Source organism: Sabethes cyaneus, chromosome 3, assembly GCF_943734655.1.
Source record: "Sabethes cyaneus chromosome 3, idSabCyanKW18_F2, whole genome shotgun sequence".
NCBI lineage: Eukaryota > Metazoa > Arthropoda > Insecta > Diptera > Culicidae > Sabethes > Sabethes cyaneus.
The window spans coordinates 95,423,008-95,445,316 of NC_071355.1; the positions used below are offsets into that span (position 1 = coordinate 95,423,008).

The 22,309-nt window shown below is 39.2% G+C and overlaps 3 protein-coding genes across 3 annotated transcripts; 2 read left to right on the forward strand and 1 right to left on the reverse strand.

Moving 5' to 3' along the window:
• Positions 1 to 1,349: 1,349 nt before the first annotated feature.
• On the forward strand, positions 1,350 to 18,731 carry LOC128739899 (uncharacterized). The gene is made up of 17 exons (XM_053835400.1): positions 1,350 to 1,535; positions 1,612 to 1,756; positions 1,812 to 2,568; positions 2,629 to 3,048; positions 3,255 to 3,449; positions 3,508 to 4,053; positions 4,723 to 5,085; positions 9,632 to 9,759; positions 14,310 to 14,368; positions 14,466 to 14,477; positions 16,212 to 16,337; positions 16,389 to 17,245; positions 17,304 to 17,744; positions 17,803 to 17,991; positions 18,050 to 18,300; positions 18,354 to 18,451; positions 18,509 to 18,731. Exons 1-17 carry the CDS (start codon positions 1,410 to 1,412, stop codon positions 18,704 to 18,706), a joined length of 4,911 nt encoding a protein of 1,636 aa, XP_053691375.1. The 5' UTR covers positions 1,350 to 1,409; the 3' UTR covers positions 18,707 to 18,731.
• On the reverse strand, positions 9,396 to 12,219 carry LOC128741187 (60S ribosomal protein L3). The gene is made up of 6 exons (XM_053836806.1): positions 12,120 to 12,219; positions 11,584 to 11,776; positions 11,223 to 11,391; positions 10,705 to 10,840; positions 10,008 to 10,397; positions 9,396 to 9,812 (listed from the first exon to the last, which is right to left on the reverse strand). Exons 1-6 carry the CDS (start codon positions 12,120 to 12,122, stop codon positions 9,456 to 9,458), a joined length of 1,248 nt encoding a protein of 415 aa, XP_053692781.1. The 5' UTR covers positions 12,123 to 12,219; the 3' UTR covers positions 9,396 to 9,455.
• Positions 18,732 to 19,854: 1,123 nt separating the features above from the next.
• On the forward strand, positions 19,855 to 21,162 carry LOC128743687 (ragulator complex protein LAMTOR5 homolog). Its single transcript, XM_053840315.1, has 4 exons — positions 19,855 to 19,962; positions 20,023 to 20,084; positions 20,141 to 20,255; positions 21,030 to 21,162. Exons 1-4 carry the CDS (start codon positions 19,928 to 19,930, stop codon positions 21,082 to 21,084), a joined length of 267 nt encoding a protein of 88 aa, XP_053696290.1. The 5' UTR covers positions 19,855 to 19,927; the 3' UTR covers positions 21,085 to 21,162.
• Positions 21,163 to 22,309: the final 1,147 nt, after the last annotated feature.

Genomic DNA, 22,309 nt, shown 5'->3' on the forward strand with positions numbered 1-22,309 from the left:
TGGACGAACCAGAGAGCAATAAAGAGCTTTTAGGCAGTGTGGATCCTTAAAATCACGTGCAATTTTAGAGATAAAACCAAGCTGACGTGAGGCTTTCGATATCAAAGCAGTATGGTGTAATATACCAATTTGCAGCCAGCTGGTAGTAAGAGAGTGACATCATTGAAGAACAGCATGAATAATAAGGGTCCCATGCTGCTTCCTTGCGGTACTCCTGAACTCAACCTAGGTATGAACTCAACCATTCAACGAATCGACAAGAAGCTCCAAGTCGCGAGATTTTACGCAGATGTATTCCTTGACTCTCCTGCAATGAATGTCAAAAGATTGTGCCCACTTGTGCTCAATAGCCGCCATTATTGCTCGTGGAAAGCTGGATAGATCTGTTCAAAATGTCTGTGTTGTTTCAATCACATCTTCATCATGTAAAAGAATGCTGAACGTAGCAACACAACATCAGGGATACCAGAAATGTAAATTTGATTGTATTTCGCAGAAAATGAAGCAAATATGAGAAATATGAAGGCAATATGAATAAGTCCATGTGTAAATTCCTATTAAAATGGTAGTTTTTAAAATGTTTAAAAATATATTGCACTTGTTTTTGTACACAGCCAACGTTTTCAAAATTACGATAAGATTTTATTCATGTAAAACTATTCAAGATGATCAGATAAGTTATAGACAGATAATTATTATAATAATGGTTTAAAATGTTTAAAAAGCACACTGAATTTAATATGCGGTGCACAAAATAGATTATCCTTTAGATTATCGCAGTTTCACAGAACAGAAGTGGAAGTCCGACCGATTCGGCGATCAAAACTGGTAACAGAGTCTTTTTTGTTTATATTTTTCTTTGGGAAGGTTTTCGCATAGAAGCGAATAACAGCTATATATAAGCAGAACGTTCGCTGCCAATCGCATAACAGTTTTCATATCACCATGCTTTCGTGTGCATTCGTATGCGTTCGTGTGTTTTCGTGGAAAAAAGTGACTCGCTACCGCCAGGTTCGCTAGTATCTGTAGAAAGTAGCATGTACGTGTTTGGATTTCTACTTCCACTTCTGTTCCACTTCTGTAGTTTTGTATTTATAGACCTTTTCATTTATGTGTGTGTTGGTACTTGAAAATGAGGCATACAAGCATCAGCTCTTCCCCAAAATGAGGCAAATATCATGTATATACACGCGTATTTCGTGCTCGCTAGTGTGGGTGCTCGAGCTGTCAGTAAGCTCTATTGCGGTCACTTATTTTAGCGATTTTAGCCCTTTTAGCCATTTAGTCTATAGGATTTTGTTTCAAAATTTCTGGCATCTCTGCGCATCATAGAGGGTAACTTTTGTTGGCTTTGTGGCATCTTCATTCATTAATATTTTTGATGCAAAATGGGAAAAAATTGATGTAAAATGGTGAAAACTGAGAGTTGTGCACTGTGTTTTACCAATAAATCGAAATGGTTCCTGGACATCTATTGCGAAGAGAATCAGTCGATGGACATTTCGGCTATTATTTCAAAACATTTATGGTTTGAGGTAATTGCTATTTTCTACCCACATATTCTTATAAATGGAGACCGTGGCTGAAAATCTATATCCCATTGTTTTGCAGTTAAAACCTTCCGGTCAGTGCTATGTTTGTGCAGATTGCTGGAAAAATGTTTATGATTTTCATTTGTTTTATTGTAAGTTGGAGAAACTACATTTGGAAACAAATGAACCCGATTCCCGTACTGTGCAAATAGATGTGCAACCAGGTAAGCAGTAAACAAATTTGTGAATAAAGCCTAGCTCGAAAAATCTTTTCCATAGATTTTGAGTTTCATCCCATTGATGAGGTAAAAGTCGAGCCCCCAGACGAAGATGATCAAAACCGAAATGTTGAAGCGGTCGCCGGAAGCGCCACCGCAGATTTGGATAATAAACAAACGGCAGAAACATCTTCCGAAGCTGCCCGTCCGAAAAGAAACACATTAACTCCCGTATTGGCATATAAAGCTGAAAATACTGATTCCGATCAAGATGATGTGGACGCAGACTGCTTTGCCGATGATTTCGACGATGACAATGATATGGATTATAAAACGGAGATAAAAGAAGGAAAAGTAAAAACAGTGGAAATTCCAAAAATCAAAAAACGCCGTGGAAGGCCCCCAAAATCTGCTGCAGTGAAAAAAGAAGAGGACTTAGATACTTCAAATGAAACCGAGCAGGGTGAGAGTTCAAAAGACACCTCGATGCGTCAAAAGGTGAAGAAACGCAGAAAACTGAAGAAGAGAATAAGTCGAACTAAATATGATTCGGATACTGGGTCAAACGATGGCGAACGTACTAGATTGGGCAGCAAGCGAGCTCGAGATGAACGCCTGTTTAAATACATCGACGAGTTTGTATGCCACCTGTGTCCAGAACGCGTCGAGTTTGATCGGTTCCATCACGCGAATCTGCATTATCGAGAATTTCATCAAGAACCGGCGTATTTAAAATGCACAAAATGCGATAGAAAATGCTTCACCCCTGGTGGATTTATCAATCATATGGAGACTCATGATGACCCCGATAAAAACAAGTATGGGTAGATACATGGTAGTATTTAATATTTTTATTTATTTTTTGTTTTATTTTACAGATGTAAAATTTGTGGTAAGGTCACCGATCAGAAAATTACATTAAAAAAACATATGCGAGCACATCGGCTTCAAATGGAAGAATCCTTGCCATTCCCTTGTGCAATATGTCCTCGACGGTTCGAATTAGAACGTGCTCGCGATAAACACGAGCGGCTACATGGAAGAAAAATTGTTATAAAACGAGAAAAAGGTCGCGACGATGAATTGATTGCGTTTTACAAGAAAATCTCTTGTGAAATTTGCGACGAGGAAAAGAACGATGGCGTAACATACGAAAACTTCTGGGATTTAAAACTTCACATGGCGGGTGAGCACAACAAGACTCCGTACCTTAAATGTCCAATATGTTTTAAAAAGAATGTCTGCCGACAACAACTGATGATACACGTAGATGTGCATGAGAATCCTGAACGGTACAGGTATGTTTCAGCTAAATTTTTATTACATCGTCTTATTCTTAGGACGCTCGAAGGTATCGAAAATCGGTGCCTCGAAAAAGATTTTTTTTATTTTTGCTTTCTATTATTTTCAAAGTAATGTTAAAAAAAGAACGAAAATGTTGTGATTGTGAATATTTATATTATAAGAAATAGTTAAACTGGCATTGTGAAAATGCTCTTTTTAGATGCGATATATGTGGCGAAGTATTCCAATTTCTCGAAAAACATAAATTTAAAGCTCACGGTCAAACAGAGCCCCAGGAAAAGAACTACAGTTGCGAACACTGTGGCAAAATGTTCCGTTGTGTTCTAAACCTTAGGAATCACATTGATCGCGTGCATGCTATCAAAGACGTTACTTGCGACATTTGTAACAAACCGTAAGTAAATGCAACAAAACCTGTCTTTTGTAGTAACTGATTTTTCTGTTTGCTATAGTTTCAGTAAAAAAGCAATTAGTGCTCATAAACGTTCCGCTCATACAGACGAAATGTTTATGTGTGAGCAATGTCCGAAAATGTTCAAAACTCGCAGTGGTCTAGAATCTCATAAAAGCGAGCATGACGTTGAATTGCGCAAACCAGTGAAATGTGAAATTTGTGGCAAAGAAATGCGCCGTGGTGCAAGTTTAACAAAACACATGAAAGTGATCCACTCGAAGGAGGCCCCCGTCAACTGTAACATGTGCGGCAAAGAATTCCGTACCAAGTTTCACATGGTACGCCATCGTACTAACACTTGCTCGGCAACCATCAATTCGAGACCGTTCAAGTGTGAAGTTTGCGGAAAAGGTTTTTCGATGCGATTGACGATGACCGAGCACATGACGACGCACACCAGAACGAGCCTGTATCAGTGTGCGTTTTGTTTCAAAACCTTTGGCTACATTTCTAATCTTTATAAGCACCGCAAAAAGGCACATCCGGAAGAGTGGCAAGAAGTTCAGTCTCGACCTGATCAAGGTATTGCGACTGTTATTGAAATAAGAAATTAATTGTAGTTTTATGCTAATAAATATCAAAACTATATTAACGCAGTAGTACGAGTGTTGGGACATAGAATTAATTCATTTACGGCACCGGTGACGTTCCCACACAACGTGTCCTTATCTGGTGAGAGATGCAACTAAATCTATAGCTTCGGACTAGAGTACATTAATATGAAGCCTGTTTGAATGAATTATTATGCCTGGCAGCTAAATCTGGATTTCCTTGAGAATCATTGTTGCAACGCTTATTAAGTTTGTACAACGTTCCTCTTTAGACAAGCTGGAGGAACCGCGGGTCGAAACAAGCTACAATGGGAGTCAATTGTCTCCCATCACTATCCACTATTAACATTTTTGTTTCATTACCTATTTTCTTGTAATTATAAAATTATTAAAAATTCGAAAATTACTTGAGTTGAGAGATTGTCATAATGGTTCAATTGCTTCAAAAACTTCACGTAAAGCTGCGTCATTGACGGACGAGTGTCAGATCGAGTAGTCGACCGTTTCCAATTATCGCGTGGTTTAATTGTGTAGAACTGTATAGACTGAAGCTAACCATGATGCCCTGTACCTGCAACCTCAGATCTCTAAACTTTGTGGGTGGAGACAGGGTGCTGCTCGATCAGTTAGAACCTCGAAAGTTCGGCATTGTGGCATTGCAGATATCTCGTGCAATGCCACAATGCCGAACACGCAAAGGCGAGAAGGTACGGAGAATCCATGGCGGCAAACTATGGAGCGACCAACGAGCTGGGGATGGGTTTCGCAATACTGGTCCGAATGCAGGATCTCGTGATGGACTGGAAGGCGATTAGCGAGAGGATGACTATGTTGAGGATTAAAGATCGTTTCATCAACTACCGTATCATAAACGTGCACTGTCCACACGAAGGTAGCCCCGACAACGAAAAGAAGGCTTTCTATACGCAGCTGGAGCCAACGTACCGCAGATGTTCGCCACGAGATATCAAGATCGTCATCGGTCGGGGGCGTCATATGAACGCCCACTTCGGCAGGAAAGCAATGTATGGACCGGTGATTGGGTCCTATAACCTGCCAACCTATGTCCTATAACGAGCAATAACGGCTAGCCATGCATCAACTTTGCAGCTTCCCGAGGTCTGGGAATCAGAAGCACTTTCTTTCCCCGCAGATATCCACAAAGCCACCTGTAAATTACCTGCTCAATTAACATTAAACCAAATCGACCATATTCTCATCGATGGCCGCGTTTTCTCGAACATCACCAACATACGGGGTGCGGATATAAGCTCGGATCATTATCTAAACGCAGTACATGTGCGCTAAAAACTATCGACGATACATACGTACCTCACCACAAAGCCGTCAAAGTACGCGCGCATACTTGATGAAGCTCTACCTCCTGTGGAGCTAGGAGATGGATGGAGCAGGACACACTCGGCCGTCAATGAGGCCGCAACCGTATTTGGTGAAGAACTCTACTAGTGCATGAAACGATTGGTTTGACGGGAAACATAATCGAGCGATGGAAAGGGAAAAAGAGCTTGGTAAAACTCTAAACATTGTCACGAGAGAATTTGGCCTAGTTTGGGATAGTGCGAATAGATTAGACCACGATCATGAGTAGGAAAAACACCAGAAAAAGAACGGCGGTCAAGAAGAACTAGAACAAATATTCCGGGTTAATTTGACGCGCAAGTTCTTACTTTACTTATCCGGGCTCGCTGTCCCTTAGGATTTGATCTGCAATATGTTTCGCCAATTAACTTGGGCCATGGCTGTGCGTCTCCAATTTCTCGACTGTCCCACACTTCTAAATCGATGGTCTAGCCATCGAGCACGCTGCGCACCAACCGCGTCTGGTACCAACCGAATTCGAGGTGAAAACCATTTTTGCGGGCTTGTGGTCCTGCCCATTGTACCCTTCCAACTTTAGCAACTTGCAACTGGGTTCGCCCCCCCTTTTTTTTCCCTGTTGGGTACATTATCCACTGCGACCAGTAATTTGATCTATTGTGGCGTTTGCCCCCCTTATATGGTACATTTGGTACGGAGGGGTATTACCTGACCTTAGGGTCTTGCGGAGTTCGTAGTAAGCACGACTTCCGGTAAGAATGCGTCTGCATGTTTCTCTGCTGCAGTTGTTATCCGACGTCATCAACGATCTGAGGTATACGAATTCGTCCACCACCTAAAACACGTCCCCGTCGACTAACACGCAAGTTCTATGAGAAATGAGAAGGTAAGCCTGGGCCCTATTCTCACAGTCATCTAACTTCTCTCACGCGCCGTTTTCCTAGAGTAACCCTCACCTCATCTTACAGGCCCCATTTGTTTTGTACAGTCCCCTAGGTAACTATCAGGTTGGCAAAACACCGAAATAAATGCGAGTGGCAACGCACCGAAAGTCCGTTCGGGGAGAAATAATTCGGGAAAATAGCCCGTTCGGGGATGGTGCTCTTCGGGTAAATTTCATTCGGGCAAATCGTTTTCGAGAAAACGGTTTTCGGGGAAAAGTCGTACAACCGTACCTGACTACCTTATACTGAGTTGACGGTCGAATAAACATTGACGTCACTACGGATCCCTCCTGCCTTGTCTTTTGTCCATCATTTTCGAAAGAAGTTAATCTAAATGTAATACTCTACTATTGAAACTATGTAAATAATTGCAGGCAACTAACTCACTAACTGACGCAAAGCAGCAAATGAAACATTCAAAACTATTCTCGAAGAAGAGTCGCTGATTTTGCTCTTTTTGAGAATTGCTGCATCACGTCACATGCACAAATATCCCTTCAGCCCTGTTTCCGAGCAAGACAACAGACAGAACAAATTCTTACAGTATATGGATGCAATCTGGCAAAAGCAAAGGGTGGCCGCTCACTTTTTCACTCTTTCTGGAATACTTTCCAAGCACAGATATCAAATTGGTCTAGGTTCAATCGTAGCAAAAAAACCGACCTTTTGGGACGGGGAGATTTTTTTTTTTTTTTTTTTTTTTTTCTAAAAATACGATGGCGTCTTTTGCCCCTACGATAAAACTGAACCTTGTCGTGGTGTAGGGCTTTTTAACTAATCAGTAAATGAACAGCGGTCACGTTTACTTCTGAATGTGGGTATATATCAAAATACTTTTGTGATTTCAAGTGGGACTCGGGGTAAAAATTTACCAAATGTGATTGTTGCGTTGTTCAGAAAGTGCTTTTATTCCGTTTAAGAATAAGGCCAGTATGGGGATCTCTGACAATAGATGAAGTTTTCTGGGATTCATCCCTATTTATCACAACTGTCACAAATATCTCCGAAAAATGTCGGATTGATTGAGTTGGTCGGGGGCTTAGAGTTAGCAAGGGTATGTAAGCGGGATACCAGATCCGATTGGATGCCGAAGGACCACTCTGTAATGATTACGGGTAATAGCACTTCTTAGGTAGCAGATGGGAAAATTAAGTCAATTCGTGTCGCGTGTTCGAGTTTCGGCTAGGCTGTGCTGCTAGATATAGTAGGATTTTTGCACTGGCCTCGTGGCTGTCCTGAGCTCTGATGGCCGCCCGCGGGCTCTGTTTAAGCCCAGAGCTTTACAGCACTTTGGTCTCGAGGGTTGGAAGGCAGGCGAGTCTCTATATTTTGAAGCTTCTGTCGACTACCGCGAACGCCCAGCTTGTGCTGCGCTCAATTTGCTTTGTATCGTGGGAATGCACTGTGAATGCTAAGGGGATGAAAGATTAAATTTGCCCTGATAAGTTGATAACCACTAATGCTCCGAAATTTGTCTTACCTATTGGTTCATTTGTGGTTGTTTGTGTTGGAAAACTGAAAGCGGGCGCGCGGTTGAAGACCGGTGTCAGGCGGGGCTGACGAATCCTCCACTTCTTCACTGTACCACATATTGCAACTCGAGCGGTACAAAAAGTCCAAAGCACATTTACAAATTCGATCTGTTATTTTTCTTCTCATCATCATCATTATCATCATCATCGTCATCATCATCATTATATTTAAAATATGACATTCCGGCCTTTGGCAGAGAGATCTTAGTCAGTTCGTGGAGTCCGCGCAGGGCCGAAACGCCTCCGCCTGCGGGTATAGGCGTGACGGCTATGCTTGGGGCTCTACCTGTGTTTTAGTGGGCGCCAGTGCCTGTCTCGTCAGGTAGAACTGATGTTTGAGGTCTCCCTGACACTTTGTTGACAACACAAAAGGGCCCAGCGCAGAGTTTTATACGCTATTAAGCGACCAGTTGGATAACCCGAAAAAAAGGAAAAAAAAGGAAAAGAAAAAAAATACGATGGCGTCTTTTGCAACCAATCACGAATCGAGGATTGCCAGTTGGACAATCGCCTCGATTCTGCATTCCGGTCGGGCTCGTTCCGATCAGAAACGTCGACGTGTGTTATAGCATACGATGTATTCCGGTTGAAGCGCAATTTCTGATCGGATTCGACTCCGATTGGTATGTAGAATAGAGGCGAATGCTTCATTATTTTCAATTTTTCAATAGTGCGTACTTTGAAATTAATAGGTTTCTATATTGGGGTTGTTGCGTAGATTTTCCCAACGATTGGTGCAAAAATATTTAAAATCGATCGGGAAACCGCAAAGCTATTAGCGCTTTTTCGTTACGCTCGCATTTTTCGAAATGACACCATATCCCAAACCTTCCCGTAAGACGTAGTCCTACGTCAAAAAGACTAGAGAAAACAACGTTATCCTCGCACGGATAGTGACTATTGAGATTGACGGCGATAAACTGGATGTGATTAATGATTTCATATATTTGAGATCTCTGGTCACCGTCGATTATAATACGAGTAACGAGATTCAACGATACATTTAAGCTGGAAGTTGTCTACTCTTCCCTCTGCGAGACGCTTCGATCGAGAAGCTTACTCCAGCATAAAGCTGACGATGCACAAAACTCTAATCAGACCGGTAGTCCTCTACGGGGACTGCAACTTAGCTTATTGTAGACATACGAATGCGTATTTGCCGTGTTTGAAACGTGCAAACGGAAAGCGGAGTGGCGTAGTAGTATGAACCAGGAGCTGCAGGTACTACTAGGAGAGATTTTCATCGTAAACCTAGCAAAGGTTAGGCGATTCTTGGTCAGAATCGAATTAGAATCCATATTACCGAATTTGATTAATCATTTTCAATCGAATTTGGAAATTTTTAAATACATTAGCAAACCATGATAAATGACGAAGAAGCGTAACATTCGTTTACTCTTAATTATGAAACTGACTGTGAGAAGAGTACCTAATTTTTCTTACGATAAACCCAAGTTTTCACGTTGCAGCATTCAGAACTGGAAATATTCTTTCAAAATAGTATTATATTAAGTTTTTATTTTGCCAACATTGGCAAATGTATTAGAAATTTCGCTAATACAAATATTGAATGTACTCTGCTTAAGCCGAAGATTTAGCAGCAGCTGCTGCTGCGGCAGCCTGGGCCTTTTCCTCACGGATACGATCCTTCTTGAGAACACCGTAGTAGGCACGCTTATCAGCCGGCGTTTGGAAGCGACCATGTCCAATTTTAGAGGACGTATCAATGAATTTAAGGTTGATCTGTTCCAATGCAGAACGCTTAGTATGCACCAGCAGCGATTTGCGCAGCGTAATAACACGACGCTTGGCACCGATGCAGCAACCCTTGATCATGAGGAAATCATTGTTGATCTCACCGTAGAATGGGAAGCCACCCATCGGAGTGATTGACTTTTCTGTTAGATCGTATTCGGTTGCGGCACTGTTCTTGATAACCTGAAAACAATAAACCTTATTATTGTTTGTCTGCTGTTTTAAACTATTGATTACGTGACATGTAAATAAATCAGTCCTATCATTATGTAAACATAATTGTTTCATTAAATGTAGTAAAAAATTGATGTCGGCTACATTTGGTTTCATCACTGTTTTTGTTTAATTGCACGATAATGTGCCTGATAGGATAATTACCTTTCCGTCCTTCTTGTGGATTCCAGCTCCGATGCGGTAGATTTTCTTGTTGATTTCGGTACGGTGGTGATAACCCTTCTGACCAGCACGGGCAACGGTGAAAGCAACACGAGACGGATGCCAAGCACCAATACAAGCTACTTTACGTAGACCTTTGTGGGTCTTACGCGGAAGTTTTTTGGTGTGCCAACGGCTGGTAACACCCTTGAAACCTTTACCCTTGGTAACGGCGACACAGTCGATCATCTCGTCCTGTGCGAAAACTTGCGAGACTTGAATCGGTTTCTCAAGATGCTGCTTGACCCAGTTAACTTTGTCCTCAATAGTTCCACCGTTCAGTTGGATTTCAATGATGTGGGCTTTCTTCTGACCCTGCTTGATCAAACGAATCTGAGGCAAGAAGATAATGCCGTTAGTGGTTAAATATTTAAATTTTAATGTGTACTGTCGATATTATAATAAATGTGGTTGGTATGGTTTATCTACGTGGTCACAGCCCGAAGGGCTACGCGAAAGATTAGGAATATACCATCCATCGCCTCCCGAAGGGCGATATTTTATGCGACATTGAGGAACAGCCGTGCATGGTAAAAGCAGAGCCGGCCCCCTATTTTAGATGAATCATCTCATCTGACGACGAGCGATCATCTAGGTTATGTCGACATAGATTTACCATCAAATAATTAACAATAATTACCTGGGAATGAGCGATGACACGGATAAATTTGCAGTACCGGATCATTTTCTTAAAGTTGTCTTCAATTGACTTCTTGCCTAGATCGTCGGTCCACTTCTTGGAGGCCTTTGTGAAAGCCTTCTTCTTGCTCGCATGCCTTGGATCATAAACGGAAGAAGTTGGAGTAAAAGAAGCATAGGAAAGTGGGAAGCGTCCTCTTCAAGAATTGATTCTTGAGCGGAGGACATTTTCCCAAGCCATGGTTACCTATATTTCACGTCAAGTGAGAATATAGGCTCACATGACAAATTTGAGCCCTCTTACAATGATCGAAGAGCTTTTGATGACATTGATTAGAACAATACCGTACAAATAAGAAATTTTCGGTTTGAACAAAATGAATTCAGAAGGAAAGCAGCAGTAAGAGAATGTTTCGAACATGGGTGTTCAGACATCTTGTGTAAGACTATTTTCATCATTCAATTTGTTCAACCTTTCGAGCTAGCCATGAAATGTTTTGCAATTCATTTTAAACTTACCAATTCTTATAGAATCGACGACGACATTCTTCCGACAAATGCTGAGCCCAGACGTTGCACAAAGCACGTGGTCCGAAAGGAGTTTCGATGTAACCAACTGCACCCACAATTGCGATTGGAGGGGTTTCCAGAATGGTAACAGCTTCAACGACTTCCTTTTTGTTGATCTCTACAAATAAAAGTTACAACCTTGTAAATACCATTTGATATACAAGTTAACTAAAGTGATAGGTAAGATTTTCAGCCAGCCCTAGTTCTAAACTGGTTTGTAATCATGGTTAGTCAGAAAATAACCGTAAACAAAAATTGATCATCATTGGAAAATTAGAATTGGTATTAGGTAATAATGAAAATCACTTACTTGAACCAGGACGATCGGCCTCACGCACAATATGCGTCATACCGGCTTTATAAGCCAGGAAAGCAGTTAGATGTACTGGCTTCGATGGGTCGTCCTTTGGGAACGCCTTTATACGTCCTTGATGCCGAGAGGCACGTTTCTTAGGATAAAATGCCATGGAACCATGACGAGGTGCTGAGAACTTACGATGAGACTGTAACGAAATGTGAGGTTAGATTAGAATATATAATTGATATAAAAAATAATTATATGCGAATTATTGAAAGTTCTCTAAGCTGAAAGCACTAGGCAATATATTGATTTTTACTATATTAATGAATAAAGGAAATTTATTAGGTTGCATTTGGCACGCGTGGCACATTAGAAGTACATGTACATACACATGTGAAAAGTGCAACCTGAAATATGGATAACTTGGCACATCCGCGTAAATCTTTAAATTATTATATGTAGTATAATTAACGTTTGGAACTAGAATCACAAAAAATCTCTTGATAAATTTTACTCTAAACCAGTAAATTTTGTATAAAACTTACCATTTTGTCTACGAACACGTGTGGTTCACACGAAGTTTCGATGAGGAAAAGATGGATGAACGACAAGCCAAATCTGAGGCAGCAAAAATTATTGTGGATTCCGCACTACCGTCCGAAATTGAAACTTGACGAAAATTCGCGTTGACGAACGTAAGCTGCTGCCATCTCAAAAAGTTTATACTGTAGGGGTGAAGCAGAATAAGAATTTGTTAAAGAGCGCAAGAGATCGAAACATCTTGGCAGATTTTCACCCACACTCACATATGGGAATTGCTATGAGTGTGCAAGAGATCGTTTAATGCCGTCAACGCGAATATTCAACTGAACGAAATTGGGGGACTAGTCAAAAATGACGTAACTCACATAGGCGATACCGGACGAACTTCAAATTGAAGATAGAATTAACAAAAGGGCGAATGTCGCAAGCGTAAACAAACCGAGTGAGGGTTGATTTTCCTATGCTGGTCCAGCAAAAAATAACTCTCACTCGTTTTGTTTACATTTGCGACATTTGCCCATTTTGTTAATTCTATCTACACGCTTAAATGATTCTACCTGTAAATTGGTCGGATTTAGTTAAAGTTAGGTTGAAACTACTCAAAATGCCCTTAAAGTGTACAAACTCAGATTTTGAGTAGTTTTTCAACCAAAAAATTGGTAGAAGGAACTTAAAATTACGTTATTTGTCATAGAGAATAATTCAATTATCGGTAGCAAGTAGCCAAAATTGGTTGAAATTTTTACCCAAAGTTTGAGTTTGTACACTTTAAGGGCATTTTGAGTAGTTTCAACCTAGCTTTAACTAAATCCGACCTATTTACAGGTAGAATCATTTAAGAGTGTAGAATTCTTAATTTTTCGATACGTCTGTCTTTAAAGACATCAACATCAATGGTAAAGGCTCGCATACACGTACATACTTGACTCAGCGCTCGACTGAAATGACCATCCAACATTTTGTTCATTTCCAAGTACTAATTCTGCGCGGACCTTTAGGCCCCGTACAGAGTAAACGCGATAGCGACGCGACACGACTTCGCTCTCATGTTGCTAAATGCACAGTCCTGCTTCGGGCGAAAAAGGGCTGCGCGTATAACTACAGCAAGAAATGTCGCGTCGCGTCGCATGTCGCTTGCACTCTGGCGGTACCCTAACCACAGAGAACAGATTAACAGGCTCGAAGGAAGTAATCGATTTTTTGTGTGTAAAATCTGTCGGCAGCGCCCTCCAGAAATAGTTTGCCAAACGCATCAAAAAATATCCATGTACCTTTATCAATATTTCTTTGTGCTGGAGTTATAAGGTTTTGCAAGGTGACGTCACGAATGAACCGGAATGAACGCAATTCACCCATTTGACATCCACTCGTGGTTTGTTTACTTTTTGTTAGGCGAACGCGATATGCATAAACTGAAGTTAAACGTTTTAGAAGCGTATTATCCAGCAGTGTCGCTCTCCAAACTATTCGGAATGGCAGTTTTTGTGCTTTTCTGACTTGCCCTTAAGGCCTTAAGCAATATTCATTTTTAACATGTTAACCCACGTTCTAAGTCCATGTAAACAAACCACTGATAGACGTCAAAGAAGTGAGGTTATGCTCGCCCGTGCAAAACCTTATAGCAGCGATGGCAGCGACATCAAGATTTAGTTTGCCACTTACTGCTCGAGGGGTGCTCTATTGAAGGATTACTCGTAGATTACATAAAAACCTTTTACACACTTTTTGTCAATTACCTGGTATAGTCTGTTCTCTGTGCCCTAACTTTAAATTTACTTTAAGGCACGTTAGAACAATGTAATATATACAGGTGTGGCAATGTTGGTTAAGTGGTGTAAATGCAATAAAGAAATTTCATCATGGTGTGGGTGGAATCGTAAATCGACCAATCACGATGAAGCGTTACGTCAAACTCCAAAAACAAACCCCATTATCCGACGCGGTTTGTTTTTGTAGTTTGACGTCGTTTTCTGATTTTTCGCTACTACGCTCAAAATATTCTGCAAATAACTAATGGTAAATTTCCATATGAAATTCCAGATGATTATCATGTGTGTTCGGATAGTTTGATTCGGTACACAGATTCTCTGTAGCACTTTTTACTGATGCTCAAAGCTAGAAATATTTATTTTGAATTTTAGCTTCTATATGTTTTGAAAATCGTTTAACTTACTTTTAGTCTTTTCCCGTAGTTCTGAACCATCCGAACAATTCACGGTCAGCCACGGACAAACGTAAGGCAAATCTACGAGTAAGTTTTTAAACTATGGTAAGTATAATATTTTTTACAGGTTCTAACAGGTTCTAGGTTTTAACAATGGTAAGTATGATTTATTCTGGTTTTACAGGTTCTAACAACGGTAAGTATGGTTTTTTTCTGGTTTTACAGGTTATTTTTCAGTGAATAAAAGGGAAAGTATGTTCGTACCTTTTGTTACTTGTTTAGGTTAAATCCTTCTCAACGGCGCAACGATTGGGTTAGTTCTAGACCTGTCGTATCTGCAACTAACTCCGGCTACTCGCAGCTATTTACTGCTTCTAAACCTTTCACGTACTATCTCTATCACTTCGCTTCTAAAATTATTAAATTCGTAGCTAATCAATTTCGCTTCCACTCAATTTTCTTCCACGCAATCTTGCTCCTTTATAATTTCGATATTTAATTTCTTATGCTGTTTTGTTTACGTTTCACATAAACTACAACTATCATCATCATCATCATCATCATCATCATCATCATCATCATCATCATCATCATCATCATCATCGTCATAATCTGTCATATCGCGCAGGGTTGTATTTACCCACTCGCAATTGCGCTGGATGGCCAGTGCTGTCAGAACAATGTGCCTCATATAAGCAAAATCCGCCCAGAAATACACATGAAAATTATACGCATATGAATAGTAGTTTCAAAAGTTTCGCGTACCCATAAATTATACCCTACGGGGTGAAGTGGCTGTCAAATTCATACAATTTCGATGTCCCACGCATAGGTACCAAACTGTTAATTTTAACAAGAACCAAAAAATTTGCTGGGAATTCCCCTTTACCAAGGACCATTTGAAAGTTGCTCTCTTCACTCCTACATGAGAAAGAGATGGCAACACACCATGCCCTTGATTATACCTGTTTGGCATATAAAGTTCATTAACTGGGCACATTGCAAAAATCTATGTGTGGGACACATAGAAACTATACACTGAGAAAACTTTTCGTATAGTTTCTATGTGTTTCACACATAGATTTTTTCCATTTGCCCAGTAAATGAACTTTATGTGCCAAACAGCTAGCCAAACCATTTATGTGTTTTTAAAATTTACTTTTAAAAATTGCACATACTATTCATATGCATATAATTTTCATGTGTACTTCTGGGCGGATTGTGTTTATATATGGCACATAATAATCATAAGGATATTCATATGGAAATTTGCCATTAGTTATGTGCGGATTATTTTGAGTGTACGAAAAGTTTTCTCAGTGTACTTAATACCATCAAATGTCTTCATATGCCACACCTTTTTAAACCTCATTGGCGTTAGAAGCCGTGAAAACAAGGGGTTTCCAGTAAGGCGTATAAGTGCGTAGTAATCAGAGATTACTTTTGTAATCATTTACGAATTAATTAGGTAATCAATGGTAATCAGTAGAGTAATCAATAATAATCTTCAGTAATCATTGGTAATCATGATTAATTTATAGTAATCACCAGATATTGCTTACTGGTAATCAGAGGTTCCGAAGCTGCGTAGTAATCATTGCTGTTGGAAACCCCTTGCGTGAAATCCGTGAAATAAACTATAAACACTGCGACAGGGATACCAGATGACTATTAATAGAAATTTGTAGTTTTCATAAAATTATCCATATCCGTGTTGAAGCCTTTTCATATTCGTACAAATATTATAAAAATATCTATGAGTCAAATAGAATGTTAAATATCAAAAACATGTCATAATCTGTTCTAAAGGTCATTAGCATTTGGTTTTCGAGGAAACTCAAAATTATATCGAAATTACTGGCATCTCTGCATTGTTGAATCAGTTTTGAGTTTTTATTCAATTCATTAGCAAAAATCTAAATAAATAATAAAAATGGAAGTGCAAATATGTGAAATATGTATGACTGATAGTGCTATTATATATCTCGATATTTTTGGTGAAGTTAACTGCAAAAAAAATATATCCATCATCATTTCCAAACATCTTTGGTTTGAGGTAAAAAAATATGTTTAAATCATACGCTAGACCTGACATCTTAATTTGCAGTTTCAGCCTGGAAATAAACAGCAATTAATATGTAATGAATGCTGGAGCTCTTTAAATGAGTTTAATAATTTCTACGAAAGCATTGCAACAGTGCACCACCGTTTGGGAGAACATGGTTTAAAAGAGGAGGATATAGATGACCCTTTTAGCGATAGTGTTCTATGTGCAAACTATGATAATGAGTTTGATCGAAAAGCTGATACTGATAATTCTGTACATTTTAAAGAAAAACCGGTTGAATCTATACCAAACGTAGTTAACATTGATGCTCTCTTTAGCAGAGAAGATGGTAAAGATCAGAATGAGCGAGATTCGCAAAGCGAAAATGTAATTGCCAGAAAGGCGGTACAGCATACGAAAGCAACAATAGATCCAGTCAAAAATCAATTGGAATCGAAGGCAAGTTATCCAAGCAGACCTAGGAGATTTAATGCCAAAACAATTTATAAAGCAGAATCATCTTCCGAGGAAACGAGCAATGACCACTCAGACCAGTATGAATCGGATTACGATCAAACTGTAAAAGAAGATGCACCAAGGAAGCGAAGTCGTTTGGAAAAAGGTGACACAGATTTAGCAAAGAGTGATTCTAATGATAGTGATAGCGAAGCAATTACAAAACCTACAAGGGCAAAACGAAAAAAGGACCCAAAGTTATTCGAACATGTGGACGAATTTATTTGCTATCTTTGTCCGGAGAGAATCGAATTTGATCGATTCTATCATGCCACGCTTCATTACAGAGAGATTCATAAAGAGCCAGCTTATATAAAATGTAGAATATGTGACAAGCGTTGCTATTCGCCGGGAAGCCTAATAAGTCACATGGAAGTTCACAAAAATCCAGATGTATATAAGTAATTAAATCTTGTATGAAAAGCTTTGTCCATTTTTTTCCATTTGTCTATTTTACAGGTGTCAAATTTGCGGAAAACCTAATGATGAGCAGGTGTCGCTATCGAAACATATGCGGCTTCATCGACCAGAGCTAGTTGAAAAACTGCCGTTTGAATGCGGTCGTTGTCTTCGCCGTTTTCCGTCAGAAAAAAGACGAGACAGGCACGAGAAGGATCATGATCGAAAGCGGAGTGAAAAGCCCGTGAAAATTGTAGGTCGGGATGAAGAGCTGCTGGAGTTTTATCGTCGAATTATTTGTGATATATGCGACCAACAACGGACGGTAAACGATATTCGACATGAAGTGGAATATGAAAATTTGCAGGATTTGAAAAAACATATGCGGGAACAGCATGACGACAAAGGCTATTTAAAATGTCACATGTGCGATAAAAAGTGTTACATTCGATCAATGTTGTTAATCCACAAGGATTTCCATTTGAACCAAGATAAATTCAGGTTTCTGATTTTAATGATCTCACATACTTTGGGATGATGAGCGTTTGTTTTCCTACAGATGTGAAACATGCGGTAATGTCTATCAAAATTTGGAGAAACACAAAGAAACTGCACATGCAACACCCGGCGAAGTTTCTTTTTGCTGTGAGCATTGCGGTAAAGCGTTGACCAATGAGAAGAGTCTGAAATCTCATGTCGAAAGAAAGCATGCTATCAAGGATACAATTTGCGACATTTGTCACAAACCGTAGGTTTACGGCTATGGTGGTGCATCGTTTAATAATAAATTACATTTTGCATTTTAGTTTTCATAAAAGTATGCTTGAAAGCCACAAGCGTGTCGTTCATGAGATGGCATCTTACATGTGTACTAAGTGTCCACGTATGTTTCGCAGCAAATTTTCGTTAAATCGGCATTTGGATGAACATGAGGATAAAGTTAGAGAGCGAGTCAAGTGTACTATCTGTGGTATGACATTCAAGCATAAGTATATATTGCGAAAACATATTGGTTCTGTGCATACCACAGAAGCACCCGTATCGTGTGATGTTTGCGGTAAGAAGTTTCGTTAATAATGCGTTCGAAATTATTTCAACTCTATTTTATAGGGAAACAATTTAAATCTAAGCATCATTTGTGGTCCCATAAATCGGACACGTGTAACAATCGCAGGTTTGATTGTACAATATGCGGACGAGTTTTCAAGGTATAGTTAATGCTAATAAACTTGTCAACCATATTTTAACTATTATTTCTTTTAAAGGTTAAAGTTCGATTGAATGAGCATATGACTACGCATACAGGTAAGAGTCTGTACCAGTGCACATTTTGCCCGCTTACTTTTAGCTTCCAGTCGATTCTCTACACACATCGAAAGAAAGCACATTATGAGCAGTGGCTCGAGTTGCAGGCAAAACGGGAAGAAGGTGTAAAGTTTAAGGTTCTTGAAGCGCCTGCATGACTGATATATTGAATAAATTTTCACAACAAATGAAATGAAAGAATCTTCAAATATATACATTTTTCAAAAACAAAAATATTTAAGATTAAATTTATGAGTGAACAGTTATGATGATATCATGTATAAATTTCAAAAGTTGTTTTTTATGAATTATTAATCTTTCGGTGATAAAAAATTCACGGTATTTTTTGATTCTTAAGTTGTTAAGAAGCCGGAAAACTCGATTTTCCTTAATATTTACCAACTTCAAAAATGCATATCTCATATAAATCAAGCCTCGTAGAGCAAAGATATTTGTATAAAAATGTAGGTAAGTATAATCGGTAATTCTGTGAAAATTATTTCATGATAGACTGGAGCTTTTGGAGCGTTACGAAATACGAAACCTGAAATTAAATAAAAAAGAAAACTTCCTATTAAATTCTACTACTCTTCGAAAACAGACACTGGTGAAGCCTGGAGGTCGTAGGGGAAATACGTATCTGTCGCGAATAAATATAAATAGTAGAATTTAATTGCTAAAGTTTTCTTTTTTATTTAATTTCTTATTTCATGAGTGTAAACTTCCAAGATAATCTAATCTAATCTAATCTCACACTAACGCAGCCAATTCTTGAAGGCATCCTGGAAAATGACGATTACTTGAATCAATCATTTTTCTTGTCAACGGCCAGGCCAACTGCGCAGCATGTACCGCAGAGAGAATTCCAAGGAATCAAGTGGAACCAGAAAAAAATATCTAATTCCATTAAACTCCTTGAAATCAAGGGGAGGGAAGAAAGCGTGGACCTCCCGTACCAAACGCTTCCCGTGAGTGTAAACTTCCAAGATAAGAAGAAAAACGTTCTAAATTTTGGAAATTTTTTGTGATATTTCTTGCTTACCGGTTTAATTTGTAGAAGTTTCAGGATTGCGTTATTTTTTGTTCCAAAATTATGAATGAAAAACCGCCAATTCGGACCAGACGATATATATACAATAGTTTTTCCGGATTTTCCCGTTTTTTTTTCGAATACATAAATATCTCGGGTTCACAGCGGCGTTAGCACCGTTTGCGTTCTCTTGTCAAACTAAAGTTACAGATTTTTGCTGGCATCTCTGCGACAAATATGTTGTTTTTGTTTTCAAATGATAAGCTTCAAGTGAGAGAAAAACAGCAAATTTCAAAGAAACTTAGATATTTGTTGAATACCTATAACAATAAAATAATAATTTCCCAATATGGAAGAACAAGTGGATCAAATTTTAGATAAAGTGTAAGGTGTCCAAAAGGTTTTTATTTTTAATGAAGTTCCTGTAATTCATGTCAATTTTAGGATGACAACGCCCGGAAATCTAGGATGTCTGCTGGCCAACAACCAAGGCTTATGTATTGGAGGTTAATCACTATTGCTGAGGCTATTATCAAATTATAAAACCTAGTTTTATTTCTAGCCCGAGGTAATGTTTCCGAAAAGTCTGCAGGCATTATTGTAGCGATTTCCGAGCAAGCTGCCAAATTGGATCCTAACTGCAACGCTCCAGTTGTTTCATTGGAAGTTGGTGATCGGTAAGTTAAAATCGATATGTGGCACATATAGTACATACCAGCTAATTTTTTTTTCGAGGAACAGGCAAAATATGCTGACATGCATTGCAATATGCATTAAGAAGAAATGAGTCGTCATTGATTCTGAAAATTTCCAAAGACGAGGAAAAAATCTGTTCATGAAAATATATTCTCTGTGTTCAGATTTAAGAACGCAGTGAATACATTACTAAAAGCAGAACTTCTGTTTTGGGCCCGAATATTGCTGATTGCAAAGAAAATTGTACTATCCAAAGTGCGATATCGCTCATAAAAGTGCTATTTTGCATTAAATCGTTTCGGTCTCTTCGGCGCACTTATTGCTTGGAAGATAACGAAAAAGTGCGCCGAAGATATCGAAACGATTTAATGCAAAATAGCACTTTTATGAGCAATATCGCACTTTGGATGGTACAATTTTCGTTGCAATTGACAATACTGCTTCCAAAATTGGGTTTCCGACGAAAAGTTAATGAGCTTTTGAAATTTACAGAATCGACTCATTTTCTTTCAACCTTTGTCAAAATACAGTTATTTTATATTATTCCTAAAAAACTTACAAAATTCGTATAATAATAGCATGTTTAAGAAGCTCAATTCTCTGTTTTGTTCGTTAAAGAATTGCAATAACTACATATCCATATTTTCAAACGTTAAATTAGAATATATTTTTTATTTCCACTTCAACTTCCTATGTGCTGCTTTACTTGTACTTTTTCCATGCCCAAGTCTAAAGCGCTTTCTTTGCTGTTTCAGGATGTGTATAATACACAAAAATGGAATTACTGGTGCCGTTTATAAAAATATTTAAAATAGAATAAATTAAATAATTTTAATTTTAAAATTTGTTAATTTGTTTTCGTTCATACGTGGTAAACTATTTTTTGGATAATATACATACTGATATCAAAGTAAAATTCGAAAACAGAAAACTTAATTAATTTTATTCAGCAACACGCTAACGCTTCTATCATCTTCCTGTTAAGTAATTCAGGTACTACTAGATGAGTTGTTTCTTCTTGATCCTCCCGTCGACATCTATATTGGTGTTTCGCCACACCTGGTATCCGAAAGTTCAAAATCGGGATTCCCAATGCAGTTTAACCTATTAACTGCCAAAATACGGTGGCATTCGCATCCTGTGGTATTGAATAACTGGTTGTATTTTCAGCTTGTCTATAGGCGATCTTGCATGGATGATCCCTCCAGCCCAAACGCAGAGTGACAGATATGAAGCGTTATCACTCACTCAGTTGCCCAAGAATAGATACTCAAGTAGTTTGTGAAGCCATAATAAACAGGCGGGTCCAATACAAAAACTATAATTAGTTGTTACACAAAATATTGACGTGAGACTGTAAGTAAGAATAGGGTTCTTAACCGGGGAACCGGAGTGACTTAAAACTACTCAAAATGCCCTTAAAATGTACAAACTGAAATTTTGGGCAGTTTTTCAACCATATCCACATATCCGAATGTCTCATCGCCCCACGTGATACTGGGACACACTGTAGATGCAGTTGAGCCTTTCCAGCCAGCGACCAGCAGCTATTCCTGTCCTGCTGGCAAATACAGGAAACGGGGCTTCCAAAATCGCTTGTCAGGCAAGTCGGAAATTGCTGATCCCAGCCCCACTGTTGATCCGTTCTCAGTTTTTAGTTTATCGCCATCGAACCGGCAGAACGGTAACGGAAGTAGTCAACATGTTGGGCTAAGAACACCACGACGCATACTTGAAAGCTCAGTGGAGGCCTCTTCTCAGATCGATATAGTCCGGCCGTTTGCTGCCAGCGTTCATCTCAGTAGTCGCGGTCCTGTTGTCGAGTCTGTAATTGAGGTCCTTCAATCTACTCTCACAGGCAAGTACTCACGATTCCACGACTTTGTACTTCCTCATCGCTCGTCCTGTTCCAGCGCGGATTCATTTGGTCTCTTTTCTGGCTATTTTACACGTACACGGCTTTGGCCAATACTTCAAGTCAGTTAAGCTCAGGCTTATCATCCGGTCCTAGACGCCTACCACAACGCGATATAGA

Excerpts from the sequence above, each read along its gene's own strand:
- LOC128739899 (XM_053835400.1), top strand. The coding sequence starts at position 1,410 with ATGGTGAAAACTGAGAGTTGTGCACTGTGTTTTACCAATAAATCGAAA. Across the intron at positions 4,054-4,722 it reads ATTGCGACTGTTATTGAAAT|ATATCTCGTGCAATGCCACA; the intron begins AAGAAATTAATT and ends GTGGCATTGCAG. Across the intron at positions 9,760-14,309 it reads ATGGGAAGCCACCCATCGGA|TTCTGAACCATCCGAACAAT; the intron begins GTGATTGACTTT and ends CTTTTCCCGTAG.
- LOC128741187 (XM_053836806.1), bottom strand. Across the intron at positions 10,841-11,222 it reads CGTCGATTCTATAAGAATTG|GCATGCGAGCAAGAAGAAGG; the intron begins GTAAGTTTAAAA and ends TTATGATCCAAG. Across the intron at positions 10,398-10,704 it reads GTGTCATCGCTCATTCCCAG|ATTCGTTTGATCAAGCAGGG; the intron begins GTAATTATTGTT and ends TTCTTGCCTCAG.
- LOC128743687 (XM_053840315.1), top strand. The coding sequence starts at position 19,928 with ATGGAAGAACAAGTGGATCAAATTTTAGATAAAGT. Across the intron at positions 19,963-20,022 it reads GATCAAATTTTAGATAAAGT|GATGACAACGCCCGGAAATC; the intron begins GTAAGGTGTCCA and ends TGTCAATTTTAG. Across the intron at positions 20,256-21,029 it reads TCATTGGAAGTTGGTGATCG|GATGTGTATAATACACAAAA; the intron begins GTAAGTTAAAAT and ends TTGCTGTTTCAG.